The sequence below is a fragment of the Phocoena phocoena genome, chromosome 11 (genome assembly GCF_963924675.1).
Source record: "Phocoena phocoena chromosome 11, mPhoPho1.1, whole genome shotgun sequence".
NCBI classification, from domain to species: domain Eukaryota; kingdom Metazoa; phylum Chordata; class Mammalia; order Artiodactyla; family Phocoenidae; genus Phocoena; species Phocoena phocoena.
This window is the reverse complement of record NC_089229.1, coordinates 40,538,262-40,560,242: the sequence shown is the minus strand read 5'-3', so window position 1 is coordinate 40,560,242 and position 21,981 is coordinate 40,538,262. Positions and strand designations below refer to the sequence as shown.

General features: G+C 36.5%; 1 protein-coding gene across 2 annotated transcripts in view; it reads left to right on the top strand.

The window, feature by feature from the left end:
- The window catches only part of NAV3 (neuron navigator 3), a 361,382-nt gene that overhangs the window by 145,699 nt on the left and 193,702 nt on the right, over window positions 1-21,981 (top strand). For both annotated transcript variants that reach the window (XM_065887341.1, XM_065887340.1), the window contains exon 6: window positions 20,618-20,686. In XM_065887341.1, the coding sequence (XP_065743413.1) occupies window positions 20,618-20,686 (69 nt within the window). The remainder of the gene's footprint in view (window positions 1-20,617; window positions 20,687-21,981) is intronic.

Genomic DNA, 21,981 nt, shown 5'->3' with positions numbered 1-21,981 from the left:
GGAATCAAAGTGAAAAAAACATTCTCTACAGTATAAGTTCTTTAGATTTCCTTAAGAATAGAGAAGGAGAAAAAATAAAATATATTTTTTATTATTAATTTTTTGGGGGAAGTGGTGGTTGGTAGAAAGAGATCTAGATTTTGAAAACTGCCAGAAATAATATTTCCTAGAGTTTGGTTTAAGCCATTTGAACGGACAAGAAGCAAGAATGGTAGCTGGAAAAATATAGGAAGTAAAGTGGTATTGTGCAAAGGATGTTGACTCTGGAAGTGAGATGAGATATCATTTGTCATTGCTTTCCCTCACTTTATTTCTGTATCTGCCATGTGGAGTTTCTTGCCCCACATTTCTCAGTGGTTATGACCCGTTGGGGGAAATTTTTTTCTCTTCTTGCTGGATATGCATGGATATTATGAAACTGTATTATATTTTAAAATATAGACCTATGTATAATAGGCATGGTCATTTTATACCATCTTGGGGAGAGCTATCTTATTTTTTTTTTAGTGAAAGCTTATGAAAAGCATTCTTTTCACCAGCATCCTTTAATTCTGAGATAGACTGTTAAATAATTTTTTCTTTTGAAAAATTGGATTTGGTTACTTTTTGGATTGTTGATTTAATAAATGCAGAGTAGTTACTGTACTAAAGGTAGCGTAGTACTTAGTTAGCACCGTGATAAAGAGGAGGTCCAAGTCTTCATTTTAACAGAATTTATTCTATGTTTTGGAGAATGTTATATTTCAGATATTAATGCTTATTTCCATTTGTATAGATTTGACATAGTGAAATAGTGTATGAATTATAATCTCTGTGAACTTAAATATAACAATGTACCTAAGCATTTTTCAAAGCCTGTATTGATAGTATACATAGGAAAGGAGTAAGTGTCTATACAATAGAACCAAAATAATTAACATGGAAAAGAATCTCAGTGACACATTATCTTCATTTACATGAGATGAGAGTCATAGATCATGATTTATGAAGCCTTTCTGTTGATTCCAAAGCTCTTCCCAAGTGAATAGCTTGAATGACTGGTGGCTATATTATTCTGGATATTTAGCCAGAAAAATGTTCTTGTATTTTTCTCTGTAGACCTAAAATAATTTTAGTGCACATTGTTTCATGAGAGTATTTTTGTTTTGTTCTCTTTGTTTATTTAAAGTAAATTGACATAACTCCACAATAATTTCCACAATATTTATTTTATACATTAAGAATTGCTCATTTGTTTTACTCTTTTGAGAATAACCCCAAATGTTTTCAGTCAGTTTGAACATCTTTCATTTAAACAGACATTTTGATCTAAAGGTTAACAAGTAAAATATACAAGAGAGAAAATAAAATGTGGACCAAGAGACATAGAATGTGGATAACAAACTCTCCTCTTCTGGCTTCTCAGCTTCCTCTCCACTCTTGAGTGTGTGGGGGGCGGGGGTTGTGCGCATGTGAGCGAGCATGCGTGCCTGTGTGTGTCCTGTTCAAGGACTGAATATCTCCTTGTTAAGAGCTCACCTCTAGGGCTTCCCTGGTGGCTCAGTGGTTGAGAGCCCGCCTGCCAATTAAGGGGACACGGGTTCGTGCCCCGGTCTGGGAAGATCCCAGGTGCCGCGGAGCAGCTGGGCCCGTGGGCCATGGCCGCTGAGCCTGCGCGTCCGGAGCCTGTGCTCCGCAACGGGAGAGGCCACGGCAGTGAGAGGCCTGCGTACCGCAAAAAAAAAAAAAAAGAGCTCACCTCTAGAATCAGACTGCCTGCACTTGGATCCCAGTTCCACCACTTCCTAATTGTGTGACCTTGGGCAACTTACCTAACTTCTCTATGCTTCAGGTTCTCATCTGCTAAAAGGGTATAAAAAATGGCATTGATTTTATGAAATCGTTCTGGGGGGTTCAGTGGGTCAGTATCTACAAAACTCTTTGAACATACCTGTCAGATGTCACTCTTTTGCTCAAAGCCCTGCCATGGTGTCAAATAGACTAGGCTTGCTCCCCGCTTAGGAAATACGTTGTAGCTGATTCCTTTGCCTGGAATGCTCTTCCTCTGATAGCCACTTGGCTGAATCTCTCACCTCCTGCAAGTCAACTGCTCTAGTGTTGCCTTCTCACTGATGCTGACCTTAACTTCTCTTTTAACACTGCAGTGTGCCCATCTGCACTCCTCATCATGGTTGCTGTAGTTTTCCTTCTTTTCTGTAGCTCTAACCCCTCTCTAACCTACAACTTATTTATTATATTCATTGTTTATTATTGCCACTTCCTCCCCTCTGGAATGTAAGCACTGTGAGGACAGCAGTATCTTTACATTTTAACCACTTCTGTATTTCAAGGGATTAGCCCAGAACCTTACACACAGTACGTCCTTAGTAATGATTTCTGAAATGAGTTAAGAATGAATGAACCTTTATTATAGCTGCTTCTAATTTTAGGTAGGAAAACTTTCTAACATTCACAATTGCAATGGTACGTCATTTAAAACGAGAATTGTGTGTATTACAAAACTGCTATAATAAAGATAAAATGTTCTTGATTCTTGGGTGGTCATGATATTGAACTACAGTTAGTTTCAGAATGATATATAGTGGAGCCATCAGACCTTATCCAAGTGTGATGGAACTATTTGCTTCCATCCTCGTTGATGCCTGACTATATACCTCTTTGGTCTTTTACCTATTTATTATAAATATTTTGTTCCCTTTGTTTTCTGGCTGTCATTCATTAATTCACTGCTATCAGTGTTGCTGCCTCTGTGGAGTACCATTCCTTTACCAATATGTGGTTTCTGTTTTGCGGGATAAGAAAGCAGATTACCAAGATCATTAGCCTTTTGGTACCACAAAAAGTAATAGGTAACATGAGTGAAGTGTTTGGGCTATGAAATATCATTGATAGCTTAAAGACTTGCATGTTTATAACTCCTGTCTTCTCTGTCATGTTTGGTTTAGACAACGAAAGAAGATATCTGATCTAGTATTAAGAAATGATGCCTCTAATTTACAGCTAGTGCAGAGTTTAAAATTTTTAATTAAAGGCTGGTGAAAAAAATGAATGCCACAACTAATCCGACACAAACGTATTATCTTTAAAATGTCCAAATTACTAATTTGTTTTGTTAGTAAATAATATTAATACAGAAGTTCTTACCTCGTCAACATAAACTAATAGTACAAAGGGAAAAATACTGTTGAAAGACCTATGTTCTGAATTAACCCTAAAACGACATATGGTTGGTCTAAGTTTAGTGATGACATGTGAGGGCAGTCTTGTTCCTTGATCACTGATCTGTTTATCATTTGACTTGAATTATCTACTTGTAGTATGTGTATTAAAGTAAAGCTGCGACTCATTCTAAATTTCCTCAGTCCTTCAGCAATCTCAAAAATTTGAACATATTTCATATAAAAATTAATTTTTCTCTATTTCAGTGATCTTTGGAAGGACTTAACATAGGTAAAGCTGAAATATTTCGCTATATTAAAGAATGTTAAGTATCCTGTTTGCATTTATTTAATATAAAATATAAAATCAATTTCTTTTATTTTTCTGGCGCTTCATTTTATTTTGAAGAGTATATTAAAGGCCCTTTGTCTAACCAACTGGAAAAAGTATGAGAACTGTTTTAATATAAAGTACTAAAAATCTTATGTAAGAGTTGTGATCATAGTTATCTTCTATAGGCATTAACCAGGAGATGGGGAAAATAGTACTTCTTATTCAAAAAACAAGGTAGACATGAATCCTATAATTTTCAAACTCAGAAAATTCATTTCCATCAGCAAATATGTCATAGACATTCAGGATATTTCTGCTAATCATATTTTTACATATGTGTGTTTTGGCAGAATTCTAGTTGACATGAAAAGTAACAGAAAGTTCAATTTCACCAAAACCGTACACAGTGCCTGGCACGTGAGACCAGCCAGCACTGAGCAGAAATCATGTCATGAATGTCTAATTTTCCTGAGAATATCTAGTAAAACATTATAGTGAAGGAAAATTATAAAATGAAAATTCATTTTTCTTATGTACTGGTCTGGCTATACATGAGATGTTAGGGTAATAGTATACATAAAAAATGTTTTCTATTTGCCAGAAGTTTAAAAAAGGGAGGTGATTTTCCTTAGAATACAGGCCTTTTAGCTTAATTTTTGTCTACATTATTAAATGATTTCCCATCCCGTTATTAAATAGTTGGTGAATTGTACCAATCCCAAAACAGTGATTTTTGAATCACATGAACACGTATTTTTATATTATAGAGAATTAAAACATGTAAAAAAGAAACAAAATGCATGTGAAAGCGTAGGTAAGGAGTTACATAGATAGGTGATAGAGTGTTAAAGGCAGTGATAATAAGTCTTTCTCAACTAAAATAAGAGCTGTTTTGGGATTTTGGGAGGTTATGGTCTCCACAGAAGATCATTTGCCCTTCTGCTTTTCATTTTGTAGGAGAAAGTCAAGAATGTGTCCACTTGCTGTTTAGATAAATTTGCTCCTTCCTATAGGACTCACAAGTCAAATTGCAAAATCTCTGGGCACATGCTATTTGAGTGACTTGTCTGTTCCCTTTGCAGCCCCTTCTCGAGGCTCCCATGACCCCTGCCACACACATTGCTTTTGGAGCCTTCTTCCACGGAGGACATTTGCCTTCCTCTTTTCCAGGAAACATCATTTCCTTCTGGGAGATTCACTCTGAAACTGGGATGGTTTACAGCTTTTCAGCCTGGGGTTATAAATCTTGAGAAGTATATAAGGAAGTTTAATTTAAGATGACAGGAAGGCTCTGGTAATTTAAGCCCTCATGAACCTGGCTTCAATTAGTTGCTTAATTGAGCTCTGTGTTGTGGCCTATAGTGTGCTCTTCATAAAAGACAGTGAATCAATTAAACTTTAAAGAAAATGAAACAAACAAAAACGACATTTATGAATCTCCTTTTAAATAACAGAATTTTTTATTCCTAGAGAGAAATAATTGAAGGGAAAGAAAATATTCTTTAATTGACTGATGGAGGAAACCAAGAGAGGGTGTAATACTAAGAGTATGTACACACACACATACACTCACTGCTTATGTTCTGTGCTTCTAGTCCATTATTTTCAAAGCTTGACAACCACTCATGGTTCTGTTGTTATGATGAAGCAGCGTCTGTATAGTGTTGGTTATTTTAGAGTCAGGCAAACATGGTTTTCAATTCTGCCAACCAATTCCCAGTGATGTGGTATGAGGCAAGTAATTTTAACCTGCTCAAATACGAGGTTTCTTACCTCATATTAGAATAGTGGTAACCTTCTCAAAAGGGTATTGAGAAGACCACCTGACATAATTTGTGTTTAAAGTTCCTCCTTAGCACAGCCCTTAGCATGTAACAGGCACTCAAACCAGCCACCTTCATCTTTCCTCCTCCCACTTCTAGTTCATATCACATATATAAAGAAATATATTGACCCACATTAAAAACCTCAAGTCAACCTCATCACTGTTCCTTCCTCTCTCACTTTCTTTGATCAGTTCTGTCCATTACACTTCTGACTTCTACTAAATACATAAATGTAATTCAAAGTAATAATATCCTTATGATTTAAAAATGATGGCCCAATGCTCAGACCTTCCCAAGCCTGGTCTAGCTACAGAGAAGTAACCCCATTAATTATTTTAGATATTTCCTTTAGTAAGTATTCCCTTATAGCTAAATAAAATACTACTACCACTAATTTTTATTCATTAATTCGATCATTATCTTTTGATGTACACACTCTCCCATCTCTCCCATCCCCCATTAATATATTCAACAAATGTTTATGAAGCACTTAGTGTGTTCCAGGCACTCTTCTAAGCGTTGGAGATACAACAGAGGACAAAAGAAATCGAAGAATCCTTGCTCTTTTGAAGCTTACATTTAGTGATAGACAAACAATTAAAAATTTAAATATGTACTAGTAATTGGACAACTGATGGTAGAGAGGCATAAATCGGAAAAGGAGAAATAAGATGTGTAGGAGCCATATTTCTGCACATTTCAACAGGCTTCTGGGAAAGTCCTCACTCAGATGATACTGAGCAAAAAGGGTCATAGAACCAGCAATTCCATTCCTGGGTATCTATCCAAAAAAACCCCAAAACACTTATTCGAAAAGATACATGCACCCCAGTGTTCATAGCGGCATTGTTTATAATTGCCAAGATATGGAGGTAACCTAAGTGTCCATCAACAGATGAAAGGGTAAAGAAGATATTGTGTGTGTATATATGTGTATACACACACACACACACACACACACACACACACACATTGGAATATTATTCAGCCATAAAAAAGAATGAAATAATGCCATTTCCAACAACATGCATGGACTTGGAGGGTATTATGCTAAGTGAAGTAAGTAAGGCAGAGAAACACAAATACTGCATAATATCACTTACATGTGGAATCTAAAAAAACAAAACAAACTAGTGAATATAAAGAAAAAGAAACAGATCCACAAATGCAGAGAACAAACTAGTGGCTACCAGTGGGCAGAGTGAAGGGGGAAGGGGCAAGATAAGGGTAGGGGATTAAGAGGTACAAGCTACCATGTATAAAATAAATAAGCTACAAGGATATATTGTACAACACAGGGACTATAGCCAGTATTTTATAATAACTATAATTGGAATATAACCTTTAAAAATTATGAATCACTGTGTTGTACACTTGAAACTTATTGTGTATCAACTACACACTTCAATTTATTTATTTGTTTTAGAAAATAATTCTAATTTATTGGTTATCTGTTTAAAATAAATATAGCAGTGTGTACATGTCAATCCCAAACTCCCAATCAATCCTCCCCCTCCCACCCTTACCCCCTGGGGGAAGTTGGTTCTCCAAGTCTGTGAGTCTGTTTCTATTTTGTAAATAAGTTCATTTGTATCAATTTTTTTAGATTCTACATATAAGTGATATCATATGACATTTGCCTTTCCCTGTGTGATTTACTTCACTTAGTATGATAATCTCCAGGTCCATCCGTGTTGCTGCACATGGCACTATTTTATTCTTTTCAATGGCTGAGCAATACACTTCGGTTTGAAAAAAAAGAATAGGCCATAGCTCCTTTAATGATGCTCTAGAGGGATGTCAGTCCAGGTATATTGAGAGACCCCTCTTTGCTGGCATTTGTTTTCTTTGATTATTCAGTTATTATAGTTAAAATCACTTCTTGTTTGTTTGGATGGTTAATTGATTTGTTTGTGTCTGGCCATGGAGTGGTCATCAATAGTAATTGACATGGATGTTCGATTAATCTCCCTCTTTTTATATCCCCTTCGTCTTATCTGAAATTTCCTAGTCCAGCCTCCCTCGTTCTTACAGACTGAATCCTCCCTCCATGCGCATAGTAGGATGAGGCTTCTGTGTTCATTTTGATGGAGAACACATGGAGGCTATGTGTTCCACATCAAAAATACTTCATTTATTTTCAGTTCTCCAAAAGCTGCTGAAGTCTCTTGGTCATTGATGGCCCCTTTTATCTATCATGTTATCCTTTGATGTTGTGAACTTAAACCTTAATATTGTTTATCAACATGTTAATGGCATCACATTCATTGACAGAACCATTCTTCATTCTGATAACTTTTTTTTTCTTTAACTAAGTAATTGATTTCTCCAGGCAGAAAATGCAAACATCACAGTTATACTCCATCTTCCCAAGGGAATGGTGAGAATATAATATATATTATAAAGTATTAGACTCACTCCTAATTTAGAGAATTTGACTTGTGCTCTCTGACATAAATGTCTCGATAAAAACAATGGTAAGCCAATGTTTCATAATTTTCTCTTGTAATTACCAAATATATGATTCATGTATCATCACAGAGCCGTTACTCAGAATAGCTAATTTGTGATTTATTTCTTTAACATTTTACTCCAGGACATTTTGATATCCTGTTTATATATTGCATGAACATTGTCTCCCAAACACTAGACATTGTTTGGTTCTATTTGATCTTTACTATTTCTGGGGCACTCTTCTCAAATAGAGCACTGATAATGTAGAGTTGATTATTATATCTGCAATTTTATACCATATGAAATTATTATGTATTAATCTGTTTTCCACTAAAATCTGTCTCAAAGGTTCAACTTATTGTCTTACAATGGAGAAATGCATCTGTCACAAAAACTATAATAATTGTGTCAGTATGACCATTGAATGTTTTCCTGTCACCAGGTCTACAGAGAAAGACAAATTGTAATCAGGGGATGACTGGGTGAGCATAGAGTTGAATTTGGGGGACTTGCATGTTTCTGCAGCTGAGATAGTCTTGCCATTGGTTAAAAGTCCTTCTTCATTACAAAGCGCACTGTCAACATTGCCTCTTCACACTCCCATTTCCTGTGCTTCTGCTGCTGACCACTCATAGCACCCACCCCTTTCTAATTGACTTCTCAGTCTCAAAAGATGTGTAAATAAAACCAGCTTTCTCTCCTCACAAGTGGGGGCAGACTCTAGACCAGATTCCACCATCAGAGATGTTTTGAGACCCCAGTTATCCCTAAATGATATGAAACTGACTGTATTAATGATTACATTTGCTTTGCAGTAAATTGAGAGGAGCCCAATTATAAGGACTCTCTAAAATAGACTTTCTTCTAGATCTTCAAACATTTATATAATTATTTTATAAGCATAATAATTAAGTTCATTTTCATGAACATGGGTACTGGGAAATAGTTTAACATAGTCTGTGCTTCCTACAATACTTTTATTTATTTATTTTATTTTTGGCCGCATTGGGTCTTCATTGCTGCTGCACACGGGCTTTCTCTAGTTGCGGCGAGCGGGAGCTACTCTTCGTTGTGGTGCGCGGGCTTCTCGACGCGGTGGCTTCTCTTGTTGCGGAACACGGGCTCTAGGTGCCCAGGCTTCAGTAGTTGTGGCTCGCGGGCTCTAGAGCGCAGGCTCAGTAGTTGTGGTGCACGTGCTTAGTTGCTCACGGCATGTGGGATCTTCCCGGACTGGGGCTTGAACCCGTGTCCCCTTACTTTTTAAATCTTCAGAAGTATTAAATAATCCAGATTTTTTCACTCATCAGGGTAGTCTTTGCCAAAGTTTGTTTATATTTTTAGCTTAAAAAATAGTAATAACCTATATGGGAAAATAATCTGAGAGAGAATGGATATATATATATGTATATCTAAATCACCTTGCTGTACACCTGAAACTAACACAATATTGAAGTCAACTATATCCCAATATAAAATAAAAGTTAAATTAAAAAAATAGTTTTGTCTAGCGGTATTCAGGGTCCAGTTTTTTTTAAGGCGGTTGCATTAAATTGAGCTTTTAGAATGGAGCACTGAATGCATTGAGATATAATTTTACTCCACATTGAAAGTTGTAAATGGAAAAGATCCATGCAGGAGCATAGTGTTTTGAGCTACATGTAAGTAAAAGCAGTGTGAAAATCTAATTTATGGTATCAGTGTGAGAGAAATGTGAGCCTGGTTTCCTGAGTTCTTTATCTTGAAGTTCTCCATTCCTAAAAGAGCATAAGACTTTGATGCAGTAATATCCTAGCCAGGCATCTCCCTCTTTAGTTACTGTTTTGAGATCCCTCAAAAGCAGACCATGCAGGTGGCCTTATTAACTGTCAGTTGAAATTTAAGATAAGACAGAGGTTATAATAGATTTACATGCCATCTTTCGCTAATGGGATAAGTTATCACAGTAACCTGTCTCACATGTAATCAGGATGATATTTCAGCCACCCAGCTGCTAAAAAGAAACACATGTGGATGAAGGCTAAGCTTCTGACTCATTTATGGATTAGGCAATAACTGTTTTTAGTGAAGTCTCAGCAAAATTTATGTATAGGGACAACATATTTTTATCACATACTATGATGTGAGTATAGTTGTTACAAAATGTCTTAAATATTTTTAAAGGAGCGTATATGGTTTTAAGGTACAAAAGATATTTTGCAGAAGTGGCCACTTTCCTCTTTTTTAGAGCTATTAGCTTGTCAGTTATCATTTTATAACATTGCACAAGGACCCTACAGAAGGGAAACCGTATATACTGAAGGAAGAATTTGGTTTAAAGAATTCTTTAAATATTAATTCTGAAGATACGGTTTCATTTCTAGCAATCATAGGATATATAAGGAAATGTATTTCAATCTATCTCAGCCTTAAAAATTTTAGTGAGTGTGTTCTACTATCTTCAATGTTTGTTATTTTATATAAAATCCTTAGTTTAAGACTTTCTTCTGAGGTACTTAATTATAATACACCTTGGGTATTTTATCCCTAATTTTCTCTCAAGCCATTTTTAGTAAATTTGAAAGGAAATAATTCCTGTCTTCTTCACATGATACCATCTTACAAAAGAAAAGTAAAATTGGGAGGTTAAAAAACTTCCACCAAAATTTATGCGCAAGAAATTTCTTACCTCATATTGTGTAATTTGCTTCTTTGTATTCCTCCTTGGTTCCTTGGGAATAGTGTTGTTAGTAGAACAAATGTGATTTTATGATTAAGCATTTTTTTCTCTTTCTTTGGGAATCAAGAGTACTAAAGGTGTGACTGTAGAGGGATTCTGTATAGGGATTTCCACTCCTGTTTGTGTGACTCCAAGGCTGAAGTTAAGTAGACTGAAGCGAGGAAAGATGGTTGATTCTAAAACAATTTTCTGTAAAATCTCTTAATATAGATGAGGAGTTATAAAAACCTACATAATATGAAAGATTGCTGTGATAAACATAGTGTATTATCATATTTATATTAAATATATCCATTTTAAAAATTACTGTTTTGTGCTTATTTTTATGTTTTGATGAACCAGTCACTGTGTGTAGTCCATGAATACCACATGGCTTAATGAAAAACAATATTGTTCTAGTGATCTTTCATATATTACCTTAGAGCACAGGGTTCTTTCTTACTGGTGGTTTGAAAGTTCAGATGCGACCTTTCAACAAATAAAGATTCAGCCCCAACTATGTGCCAGGAATTATGCTAGATGTACAGCTGAGATCTGGTGATGCTTTAACCTTTTATTTCACCCATCACCTAACAGAGGACCTAGATGTTTAAACAGGTGGTTCAGTGAGGTGTGCTAACTACTCCAACAGAGTACAAAAGCCCATACAAAGGCACTGATGAGGAAAATGCCATTTCACTTTCAGGAAACTGCCACTTTTTGGCTGAGCAGAAAGTGGAAGTGGAAATGTGTTCTGGGTATCTCTTGCTGTTTAAAATATATTGGCACAGAACAATACGATTTTATCATACTCATAGATTTTGTGAGCTTAGGAGTCAGACAGGGCACATCAGGAATGGCTTGTCTCTACTCCACTATTTCTGGAACCTTCACAGGGAAGGGTGGAATGGCTGGAGTGTCACAGGCTGCCCCGAAGCAAAACACCTGTGGTTGGAGAATCCACTTTTGAGGTGACTTCTTCACTCACGTGTCTGGAACAGTGACTACCTATGGCCTCACCAGCATGGCTGTCTCAGGGACATTGTACTGTGACCCAACTGTATTGTGACCCAACAGATGAAGGACTGACAGTTCCATCCGGCTTCAAAGGGAGGGTGGGTGGGATAGAGATCTCACCTTTTAATGACAGGAGCATCTAATAATTGATTGTAGCTCTGGGTTTAAATTGCCACAGGGCGTGATGAGAGGGAGGCTAGAAAAGTAGGCAGAGGCCAATTCATGGGGGTTCTGGATGCTCCTTCTAGGAGCTGGGAGTTCTTTCTTGAAGGTAAAGGAAGTTGCTTCAGGAATTTTCTTAGCAGAAGGAAAATGAGGCTGCTTATAACTTAGGAACATGACCTTGGTGACAGGGTGGAGAAAAATGTGCTTTGGGGAGAAATGTGAGAGGGTCCAGGTTTGTCATACATTATAGCTATAGAGACAAGAGTTTGAACAATTTAATGTTAATAGGCATGAGGGTGGGACTGAGGAAGATGGATTTGAGGACTGTTTGGAGGCAAGGGCCAAAGAAATCATCACATTTCTAGTTTTGTTGACTCACTGGTGATGATGTATTTCAACAAGGGAAAAAATAGTAATGCTGTGGTGGAAACAGATGAGAAGGAGATGAAGAGAGGAAGTTCAGCTTTGGCCTTCATGGATTTGACATTTCAGTGGGACTTCTAGATGGTGATATCTAATATGAGGCTCTGGAGCCCAGAAGAGTGGTCAGGGCCAGATGTATGGACCTGGGAACATCGGCTTAGCAATGTTTTGTTGATTGAAACTATAGAAATGGAAGAGATTACTCAGGAAGAGAGTATAAAGCTAGGGAAGAAAAGGAGGGCTCAGAACAAAACTCTGGAGACTACAAACATTTATGGGTCAAGTGAGCAAACAAGAGAATTCCTTTTGTTGTTTTGCAATATATTCAGACTTATGGAGGCCTGTTTGCTACCTTCTTAAGGGCAAATTATTTTTGTTGTTGTTATCGAGGACTGCCTCAATTTCTGACACATTTTACCGCTGTCTTTCAAATTAGTTATGACATTTAGAGTGAAAAGCTAACACAAAACTGTGGTTGAAATATTAAAGCAAATATACTATAGCATTAAGCATATCAAAACTATATTTTCATCTAATGACTGTATCACAAAACAGAACATTTATGAAATTCTGTATTTGAGGTACTTGGGGGATTATGTACAGTTTTGAGAATTGTAGGTTCTGGAAGGCTCATCCTGTGCGTGTTGTTTTGGGAATGGTGGTTCTTGGATGTCCTATTGGGGCAATTTTCTGATGATTCTTTATAAGATTAGGACCTATAGGGCTTGATATTGTTGAGTTTAGAAAACAAGAAGAGTGAGTAGTATTCAGAGAGTTTTGAGGGAGAATAAGACAATTGTATTTGCTTGCACGAAATCGGGTCTCAAAGTAATTATAAACCAGGAGATTGAGAGCCAGAGTCAAAAGCTCAGGCACTGTCCTAAGATGTCCGTGCTTGTGGGTCTTAGAGTAAGAATGTAGTAGCATCAAAAGTGATAGGTGGGGGCTTCCCTGGTGGCACAGTGGTTGAGAGTCCGCCTGCCGATGCAGGGGACACGGGTTCGTGCCCCGGTCCGGGAAGATCCCACATGCCGCGGAGCGGCTGGGCCCGTGAGCCATGGCCGCTGAGCCTGCGCGTCCGGAGCCTGTGCTCCGCAACGGGAGAGGCCACAACAGTGAGAGGCCCACGTACCACAATCAATCAATCAATCAATCAATCAATCAATAAACAAACCAACCAACCAACCAAGCACAGGAGGGCAGGGTAGTTGTAGGAACATAGGAAGTTAGGTTTTAATGAATTCACCAGACTATTTATAGAGCCTCACATGGGGGCTTAGTGAACCCAGGGACTCCCAAACGCACATCTGAATCCCACTGAATTCTCTTTTTAACTGTTGCAGCACTTATTTCTACCAGACACCCTTCTAAGTGATCTACAGTTTAATCCTTATAAGAACCTTGAGATAGATAATATTGTCATCCTTATTTAACCCCTGAGGACACAGGCACAGAGAACAGCTGAGCTGGGATTCAGGTAGAGTATTCAGGCTTTAGAGTCTGTACTACTAACCAATATATTAGATCTTTACGACTGGCATTTCAATTTAATAATTCACAGAAGGTAGATATTTGAATGTACCACTTTTTCACACTTGCCTAATATTGTTTTGTTTCTTCTTCCAAGGTTGAAGTCAGTTCAGTTTCCATTAAATATCAAATTGTATTTTTTAGGAAGGGTTTTGAGTTGGAATACATGGTCTGAAGGGTTATACTTCTCAGAGTGAAACAGTCATCCCTGCATTCTTAAACCTAATTTTCCCAAATTAAATCGTTCTAGCACATTGCTGATACATGCCGGCGGTCAATAAAATCTTTTTTTAATGGTTTATTAATTGGTGGATAACGTCAATCAATACATGCTTATTAGAATAAGTGGAACACAAAACTCAATCAAATTTCTCAATGTCTGTGTCTGTCTGCCACTTTAAATACCTTAGGGGTGTGAAGTCAATTTCTTATTTATTAATTTATTCAATATCCAAAACTATTATGTGCTTTAAAAAAGAGCTATTATAATATGACCATAAAGTGATCTTTACTTTATCTCTGCTGTGAAAATGGATTTATTCATCTGTGAATATCCATCTTCCTAGTATTTCCTGTTACTTTATTCACCCTTTGACTAATGACATAAACTTAAAAGTGGAGTCTTGATTTTTTTTTCTCATTTTACACTCTATCAGGGACGTTATATCTCTTTTTCCTGCCCTCTGTTCCCATGTAACTATACTGTGCAACCCAAGCCAGAGGCCCCAGAGCCATCTTAGATTTTTCCCTTCAAGTCCTGTGTCCATGATTATAACTTCTCTCATTAATCATTTACTCTTATTTCCTGTGCCTCTGCCTCCATTCAGGCCCTCATCAAATCTTTCCTGAATTGTAGCAGTGATTTCCTATGTGGTCTCTTGGTTCCAGGCTTGCTAAGTATCCCAACCTCTTTCATCCCCCCAATTTCTTCTTTACATATCAAAGAAAATGATCTCATTAATCTGGGAATTTATTATTTATTCTGCAATTTAAACCTTTTGGTATTCTCTGCTGGGGTCATGACAAAGGCTCAATTTCTTAGGAAGTTACTGTGGCTTACCAACTTTTTACTTGGGCAATTAGTAGTTGTTAAAAGAATATTTTAACTCTCATGGGAATTAAATAGCAATTAAAGCAATTCAAATATTAACTGTCTCAACTGAGATTTTTTTTTTTTGAAAGAACCTTGATAGTAGCCAATGGAGGTAAAGAATGATAGACGTGTGAGGCTCAGATATTATGTTTTGGTGACTTTTAATGACGCACATGTCTTTGTATCTGGGTCCAATTTGATTTTTGAAAATGAAAGCTAAGGAATAAGATTACGTAATTTTTACTTCTGCATGGAAGTCCACTGGTGGAATAACTACAACAGAAATAGAACCTTCCACAAAAATCTTGCACTGAGCCACTCAAAATCTTCTTAACAATATTTGAGGAAAGCATAAGGAAGAGATCGAGTAAGTTTTTACCCTCATTCTAAGTGTTCTGATTAATAAGGGTTGCTGGAATCCTAGCCAAGGATTTTGAGGCTACCACAGGACTCAGCAGAAAAAAGTTCTGTGATTGATTAATTAGTCATGTGTGCAATGAACATGGGAGTGGCAAGTTATAAATAGTGTGCCATAATTTGCTAGCTCTTACTAAAATGTGGCTTAAACGTTTAAAAAATAGTGTTTACTTGGAAGATTTTTGAGAATTGCTTGGACACGAAAAGCATCAGACCATTTAAAATTTGTTTTACTGTTTATTTCCTATTTCTACATAAAGTCATCTGTTGAATGAAATTATTTAAAATTCCCTATCTAAATGCTGAAGAGTATCTATTGAAAGTAGATTTATTTGACACTGGAAGAGCTGATACTCTGAAAGCAATATAAAGTTATTATCACAATGTCTTGGAGATACAAATCCAAAAGGCAATGAATTAATAGCAAAAGAAGCATTAAAGTATCACAAGTTGTACTTTGCAAGAAAATGATATGGTATAGTAGAACATAGCACAGCTTATAGAATCCAACAGAAGAAAGTTTAAATTTCAGTACTATTATTTATAAGATGTATAACTTGTACAAGTTACCTAATGTTTAAAGGCAGTTTCATATTTTTCAGTCAGGAATGGAGTATCACCTTTGCAGGACTATTGTGAGGAATAAATGAGAAAATAAATGTAAACTGTCACTTAATAAGGACACAATGAAGACAAGTGTCTTCCTTTAATATACTTCTGATAATTCCATTTTTAAAACAATTTCCCTTGGTTAAAAGATGGTGATATAACATACCATTTTTTGATAATACTACCCAGTAAATAGCAATCAATAGTTAATTACTGAACACATACCAACCCATGATAGGAACTGAGAATGAAGAAATGAACATACCGTAATTCCTGTCCTGGTGAACAATGCAATCCGTTCAGGAGATAAGCATTTACCCTGATAAATTTCCATGTTAACCTAATTCTTAGAGATGAATAAAGACCTGGGGACTAATGGAGGACAAAACTAACTCTACAAGACTTGAGAAATGCCTCAAGAAGGAGGTGACACTTGAGCAGGATCTTAAAGCAGAAGTAAGATTTCATAATGTGGGGAAGAGAAGCCATCGTGTTGCAGATGAAGGAAACCTCATGAGAAAAGCCATGGAGCCGGGGGAGAAGAGGCCTCAGGCCAGAAGCAGAGGTGTGATGACAGTGGAGAACATGGGATGCAGGATGTGCAGAGGAGATGAAGCTGTAAGAGAGTCTGAGGAGACACACGGAAACACTCAGTAAACCAGATCGCAGAGCTTGGACTATATCCTACAGACAATGGGGAGTCAACAGCAATTTCAAAGAAAGAGATTGACATCTATTCTTTCTTGGGAAAGTTAGTTCTGTTGACTGTGAGAAGAATGATTGGATTTGGTTGGCAATAAAAAAGGGATGATAACAAAGAGACTAGTGGAGGGGCATTATCAGAGTCCATGAGAGAAATGACACAGAGGTAGAAATGGAGTGGGTCATGTCAAAGAAGACAACTCTTCTTTGTTCAATGGAAAAAAAAAAAGTTGGTGACACTAAATTTAAATAACAAAGTCAAAGAGAGAGAGATGATTTGAAAGAATAATGAGTTAAGATTTGAACATTTGGGGGATATCTGGGAGAAATACAGCTGATAGATCCAGGTAGAATATGTAGGAGATAGTGAGATACTTAGAAAAGAGGCTCTGAGTTTAGAATTGAGATTGGAGTATAAAATACAGATTTGATATAAAAAGAACGGAGGGATATACCAGCTGATACCTAGGATTATGGTTTTGAAAATATTCATGGGCATAGTACAAAATTTAGAAGGGGTGATGGTGAGTGGACCTGTGTCTTGGAAGGAGGAGGAGTAGCTCAAGAGACAGCTGTCGTGTTAAGAAAGCTAAGTGAGTTGAGGATTTCTAGAGGAAGGAGGGTGTCAGCGCTATCTAAAGCAGCAGCAGCAGAATAGAAAATGAGGCATGGCTTGAGATGTTTAGATTATGCTCTTTGACTTTGGAAACAGGTGTTTTTCTTCCAAGCTTGGACATCTGTGGATGTTCTGTAGAGCACAGCTTTTATTATGCATAGGAATCCTGTTAAAATGCACATTCTGATTCAGTAGATTTGGGATGAGACCTAATATTCAGTATTTCTAACAAGGCCCAGGTGATGCCATTTTGTTCGTCTGTGGACAACACCTTGAGTAGTGAGGCTCTGGTGGTTAATGAAAATAGGTGATTGCAATTCAGGATCGGTTTACTTTGAGAAGCTTTCTTTCCTTATAATAAATGGATATTGCAGTTCTACATGGGGATTTGCACTGAAGCTGTATTGGATAGTTCTGGCAGTTTGGATCCTTCTGTGTATTGAACACCAGATGAGTTTCATCCTTTTTTTTAATTGACTGTCTCTAATCTCCTCCTCTTCCCTTCCACGTTAGGGGAAATAAAAAGCTTTCCCTTGATATTCTACTTTACAGGATAGATACTTCCTTTAGTAGAACCCACAGTGTGTCTCAAAATATTTATTTTTTTATGCTTTTGTTTCTGATACTTTTTGCCACCCATTAGCTAGAAGGACTTTCATTTGACAACATTTCAGGAAAAGAATACATAATCTTCTAACCAGATGTCTGCAAATCCTTAGTTTAGTGGTGTTCTGACTCTATTTATCTGCCCCCACTTGCCTCAGAGCTGTGTCTACATGTCCCTTGTGTCTGTTTCACTATTAAACTGCTTTGGCTGTACCTACTCACCTGCTTTGTTACTAGCCCATTTGTAAATCTGAAATTAGGGACATGGTATCACAAGCACTGTGGGGAAAGAAATTCGTTTCTGCTGCGTAGAGAGCCAGGGCCAGGTAAAAAAGGAAGGAAGAAAGAAAGAGAGAGAGAGAAAGAAAGAAAGAAAAAGGAAGGAAGGAAGGAAGAAAGAAAGAAAGAAAGAAAAAGAGAAATAAAGGGAGCTAGAGGCATTGTGAGAAGTGTTGGGGCTTGAGTTAGGTGGTAAACATGAAAATTGAAGGAGAGCATAGATAAATTTGTAGAGGTCGAATCAGCGTGGCAGGGTATTGATTGCACATCTACAATAATTAAAAGGAAGGAAAAAAGGAAGAGTTGACTATTGAGGTTTCAAGCCCAAAGACCTAAAGAAAATGGTGATCCTGTGTACAGAAATCATGAAATGAAAGGAAGGATCTGATTAGAACTTGGGGGATTAAAAAAAGGAAAATGGTGAGTTTGATGTGGTAATTGATTTTGAAGGTCATGGAAATGGATGTCTTTTATTCAGTTGATATTGATGACTGGGAGTTTGATGCAGCTATTAACTCTAGTTTCTAGTAGATTTCACCTGAAATCTTAGGTAAGAATCAACTGAAAGAATGCATACAAGTGTTTGAGGAAAGATGACATATGAAAAAGCATGCTTTTAAGAGATGGGTAAGGGAAGAGGGCCTGGTGAAAGAAAGAGAAAATGGACAAGAATGATGGTGGGCAGATCAAGTGAGTTTATTAGTATGACAGTCTGTGAAAGAGAGAAATTTAAAAAGGCAGAGAGAAAAATATGGTCAAATACAAAAATATTAGAATATGGTGAGAGTTGAATCAAACTCTTCTTCAAATAACAGTTTCACATTTGTAAGGATAGTATAGGGCAGAAGCCCAGTTTCAAAGAATTAAAGTAGGATGGCTTGGTACAAAAATATAGGCAACTAGTAGAGTATTCGCATAATAATTAGAAAACACAAGTGGGCAATAAAATCAGACTGATTTTGACCAAGTTGATTAACCTCTAGATTTTGTTGTTGGTTTTCTACTTTTATACTAGAAATTATGGTACATCTTTAAAATCATGGAAGAAAAAAATCAACGAGGTGGCTTTAGTTCCCCGAGGGAAAGTACATTGTTTTATTGGCATCTCTCCTGCTAATATTTGTGTTCAGTTTGGAGGGTACAGGCTAGAAGACATCATGGTGAACCTGTAGGTGGTTCTCTTATTCTTGGGTTGACAAAGCAGTCTGACATGTTCACAGAAGATTCATTTTTTTCACTTTGGGTACTGTTAGTTTTAATTTTTGAATTAATATTTCATTGGAGTGCTTTGGTTTTTACTTTTAAATTGTCCTCTGATATTATTGTTGCTGAGGTAGTTTGGCCAGTTGTAGCCAGTTGTCTCAGTGTCCAGTACAGTTAGAATACAGAATGCACTCTCTGCGAATAAGAATATATCACATATCCACTTGAAAAACAAGTGCTCTGAAAAGCTGTCTAGATATGAGGAATTCTTTATTCCTCTCTAGCCAGGCAGTTCAAAGGCCTGCATACTCCCACCACAGACTGGCTGCATGGAGTAAGAGTTTACTCAGGAAACATGTCACCATCTTAAGGGATCCTTCCCTTGGTTAAATACCCTCTACTTAGCAGCAAAGCAACTGGATTAACAGCAGGGCTCCACATGACCCTTCCACCCTGACTCCAACAACCCCATGTTGTTCCTGTTTCCTTGGAGGCCTTGGAAACTGTGCATGTACAACAAATGTGTTCATGTAGAGTCATCACAATTCACCAGCAGAGTGATTATCCACTCACACATCAACCCATGACCATCACAGCACGTGTGAACATGTTTAGGCCCACTGAGTCTTACTATAGCCTTCAGAACACTAATTTCAGAACCATTAGGTAATTCAGAAATCAGTTCAAGTTAAAGCACACATGTTCATTTCGTTTATAAAGTATCCACTGCTCTTCAAAACTTGGTTTCCATAATGCTTTTTGGTGTGTTTTCGACCAAAGATTGTGATTTAAAATATCATTAAGAATTGTAATTCAAGAATGCCCAGAAATTGTCATCAGCAGTTGTTCAGTCCATTTTTGAAGAATTTGACTCTATTCTAATCTCAATTTTTTGCATAGATCTTTCTCTAGAAAAACATCTTGTATTAATCACTTCCATAAAATATTCTATCCAGGACTAGAGATCAACAATAACTTACTACACAGAAACCAGATATTTTAATCTTTTGGCTTTCAAAATAGTATTTAGGTTAAAACAGCAGACTAGAAGAGTTTATAAAAGAAAATAATGACTCTCATTTCATACTCTTTTTTCCATTTGAATCTTTTTGAGAAAGAGATCTTGCTATGGTGTTAAGTCAAACTTTAGCTTTCCTGAAGTTTTCACTGTCATTTACAAAGGTTGAATTTTTTCTAAGATGGAATAATATTACTTTAAAAATATTAATATTGTCACACAACCATTTTTTAAAATTCATTGATGACACACTTATTAAGGGGTCCACAGCATTATTTATTTCATAATATGTTCATAATCAAAGGTCATGGTATATGTGTTACATTATCATAATTTTCTAATTTATTCTTTATACATGTTTGTACATGTTCTAATTGCATTTCATTAACTCATAGTTTTCTTGTAAGTTTGTACTTTCTTTCCATGTTCAAAGAATCTCTTTAATTCAATTTCTCTGTTTCTCCTCATACAGTCTGGCAGCCAGATATGCAACTCAGTCTAATCACAGTGGAATTGCAACCAGTCAAAAAAAGCCTACTAGGTCAGTTAATATCTCTAATTTATTGCTTGTTAGTGATAATAAAGTAAATGCCCAGTGATATTTTGTCCTATCATTCTAACTTTTTTCAAAAACTGACATACTTCTGGATGAAAAGCTTAGAGTACTGAATTCTTCCAAGTAGATTTCCATACGCCTTCTTGGGGGTGAGCATGTTTGTGTTAGATTATGAAATGGGTCTTGGGTTCTTCTAATTCATAGTGCTATGACTGGGCTGAAGTCTAGGTTCTAGGCTTAGAGAAAGTCAAGGAAAAAAATTACTTTGAAGACCCCATTCTTTCCAGGCCACAAATCTGGAAGTAAAACAAGATTGTAATTGCTTTTTGAAATGGGTATGCATTAATTATTGCACATTTGGAAGCAGAAGTGAGAAACATTGGCAGATTTTTGTGGGGAAGTTAGCACCAGCTCAGCCTGAACCATTCTTTTATCTTTAATCATTTAAATTTTTGCTTCTTTATATCATATGTATTTTAAAGGCAGTCTATTATAATAAATGACAGTGCATTATATACTGTTTGGAAAATACTGGTATAGAAAAATGTGTGGAAAGTTATTTTTTTTAATGTTAGGTTACTGGAGGCATGATGGTACAGCTAAGTGAAGCCACAGCAAATGTGTTTTGCCCCCCTGATTATTATGTGATTATATGTGCCATCTCACTCACTGGGGAAGTATCTCAGTGGTGGTTTACTAGTCACTACTCTAATAATGAATCATATTATGCAGTATTTGACCGCAAGAACTACTTATGATGCCTTAACTTGAGGTTATGTGCTTTTCCCCTTGCCTTGGTTTCCTAAGTTATATTCATTTCCGTAGTAATTAAACTGATTCTGGAAAGGCAAATTAAAAGGGTATTTAATTAAAAAATCAAAAGAAATGATATAAACTAGGATGTGCAAAGAACAGTGACCTGCCATGTTCAGTAAGCATTTTCTATTACTACTTCTAAGACTTAATGAATATAAAATATATTTTAAGTACTTCTTTGATTTAATAGAACATCTCCTTTTTGGCTTCATTCTCATTTCTCTTTTTATTACTTTGATGAATGATCTTGAGCTCTGGCTGACTGTCAAATTAGGGTAATGAGAAGAGCAAATGGATTTTTTAATTTGTTTTAATTTGTTCTTCTGAGAACTAAATGTCACTTGGCTTCATGGGTCACAGTCAAGATCAAAATGCATTTTAATTGCTTTCTAGAAACAGGTCAAGTTTCATTGCAAGCAGGGCAAATTTTGTGACAAAATTTGTTTATAAATGTGAGTTTGGAA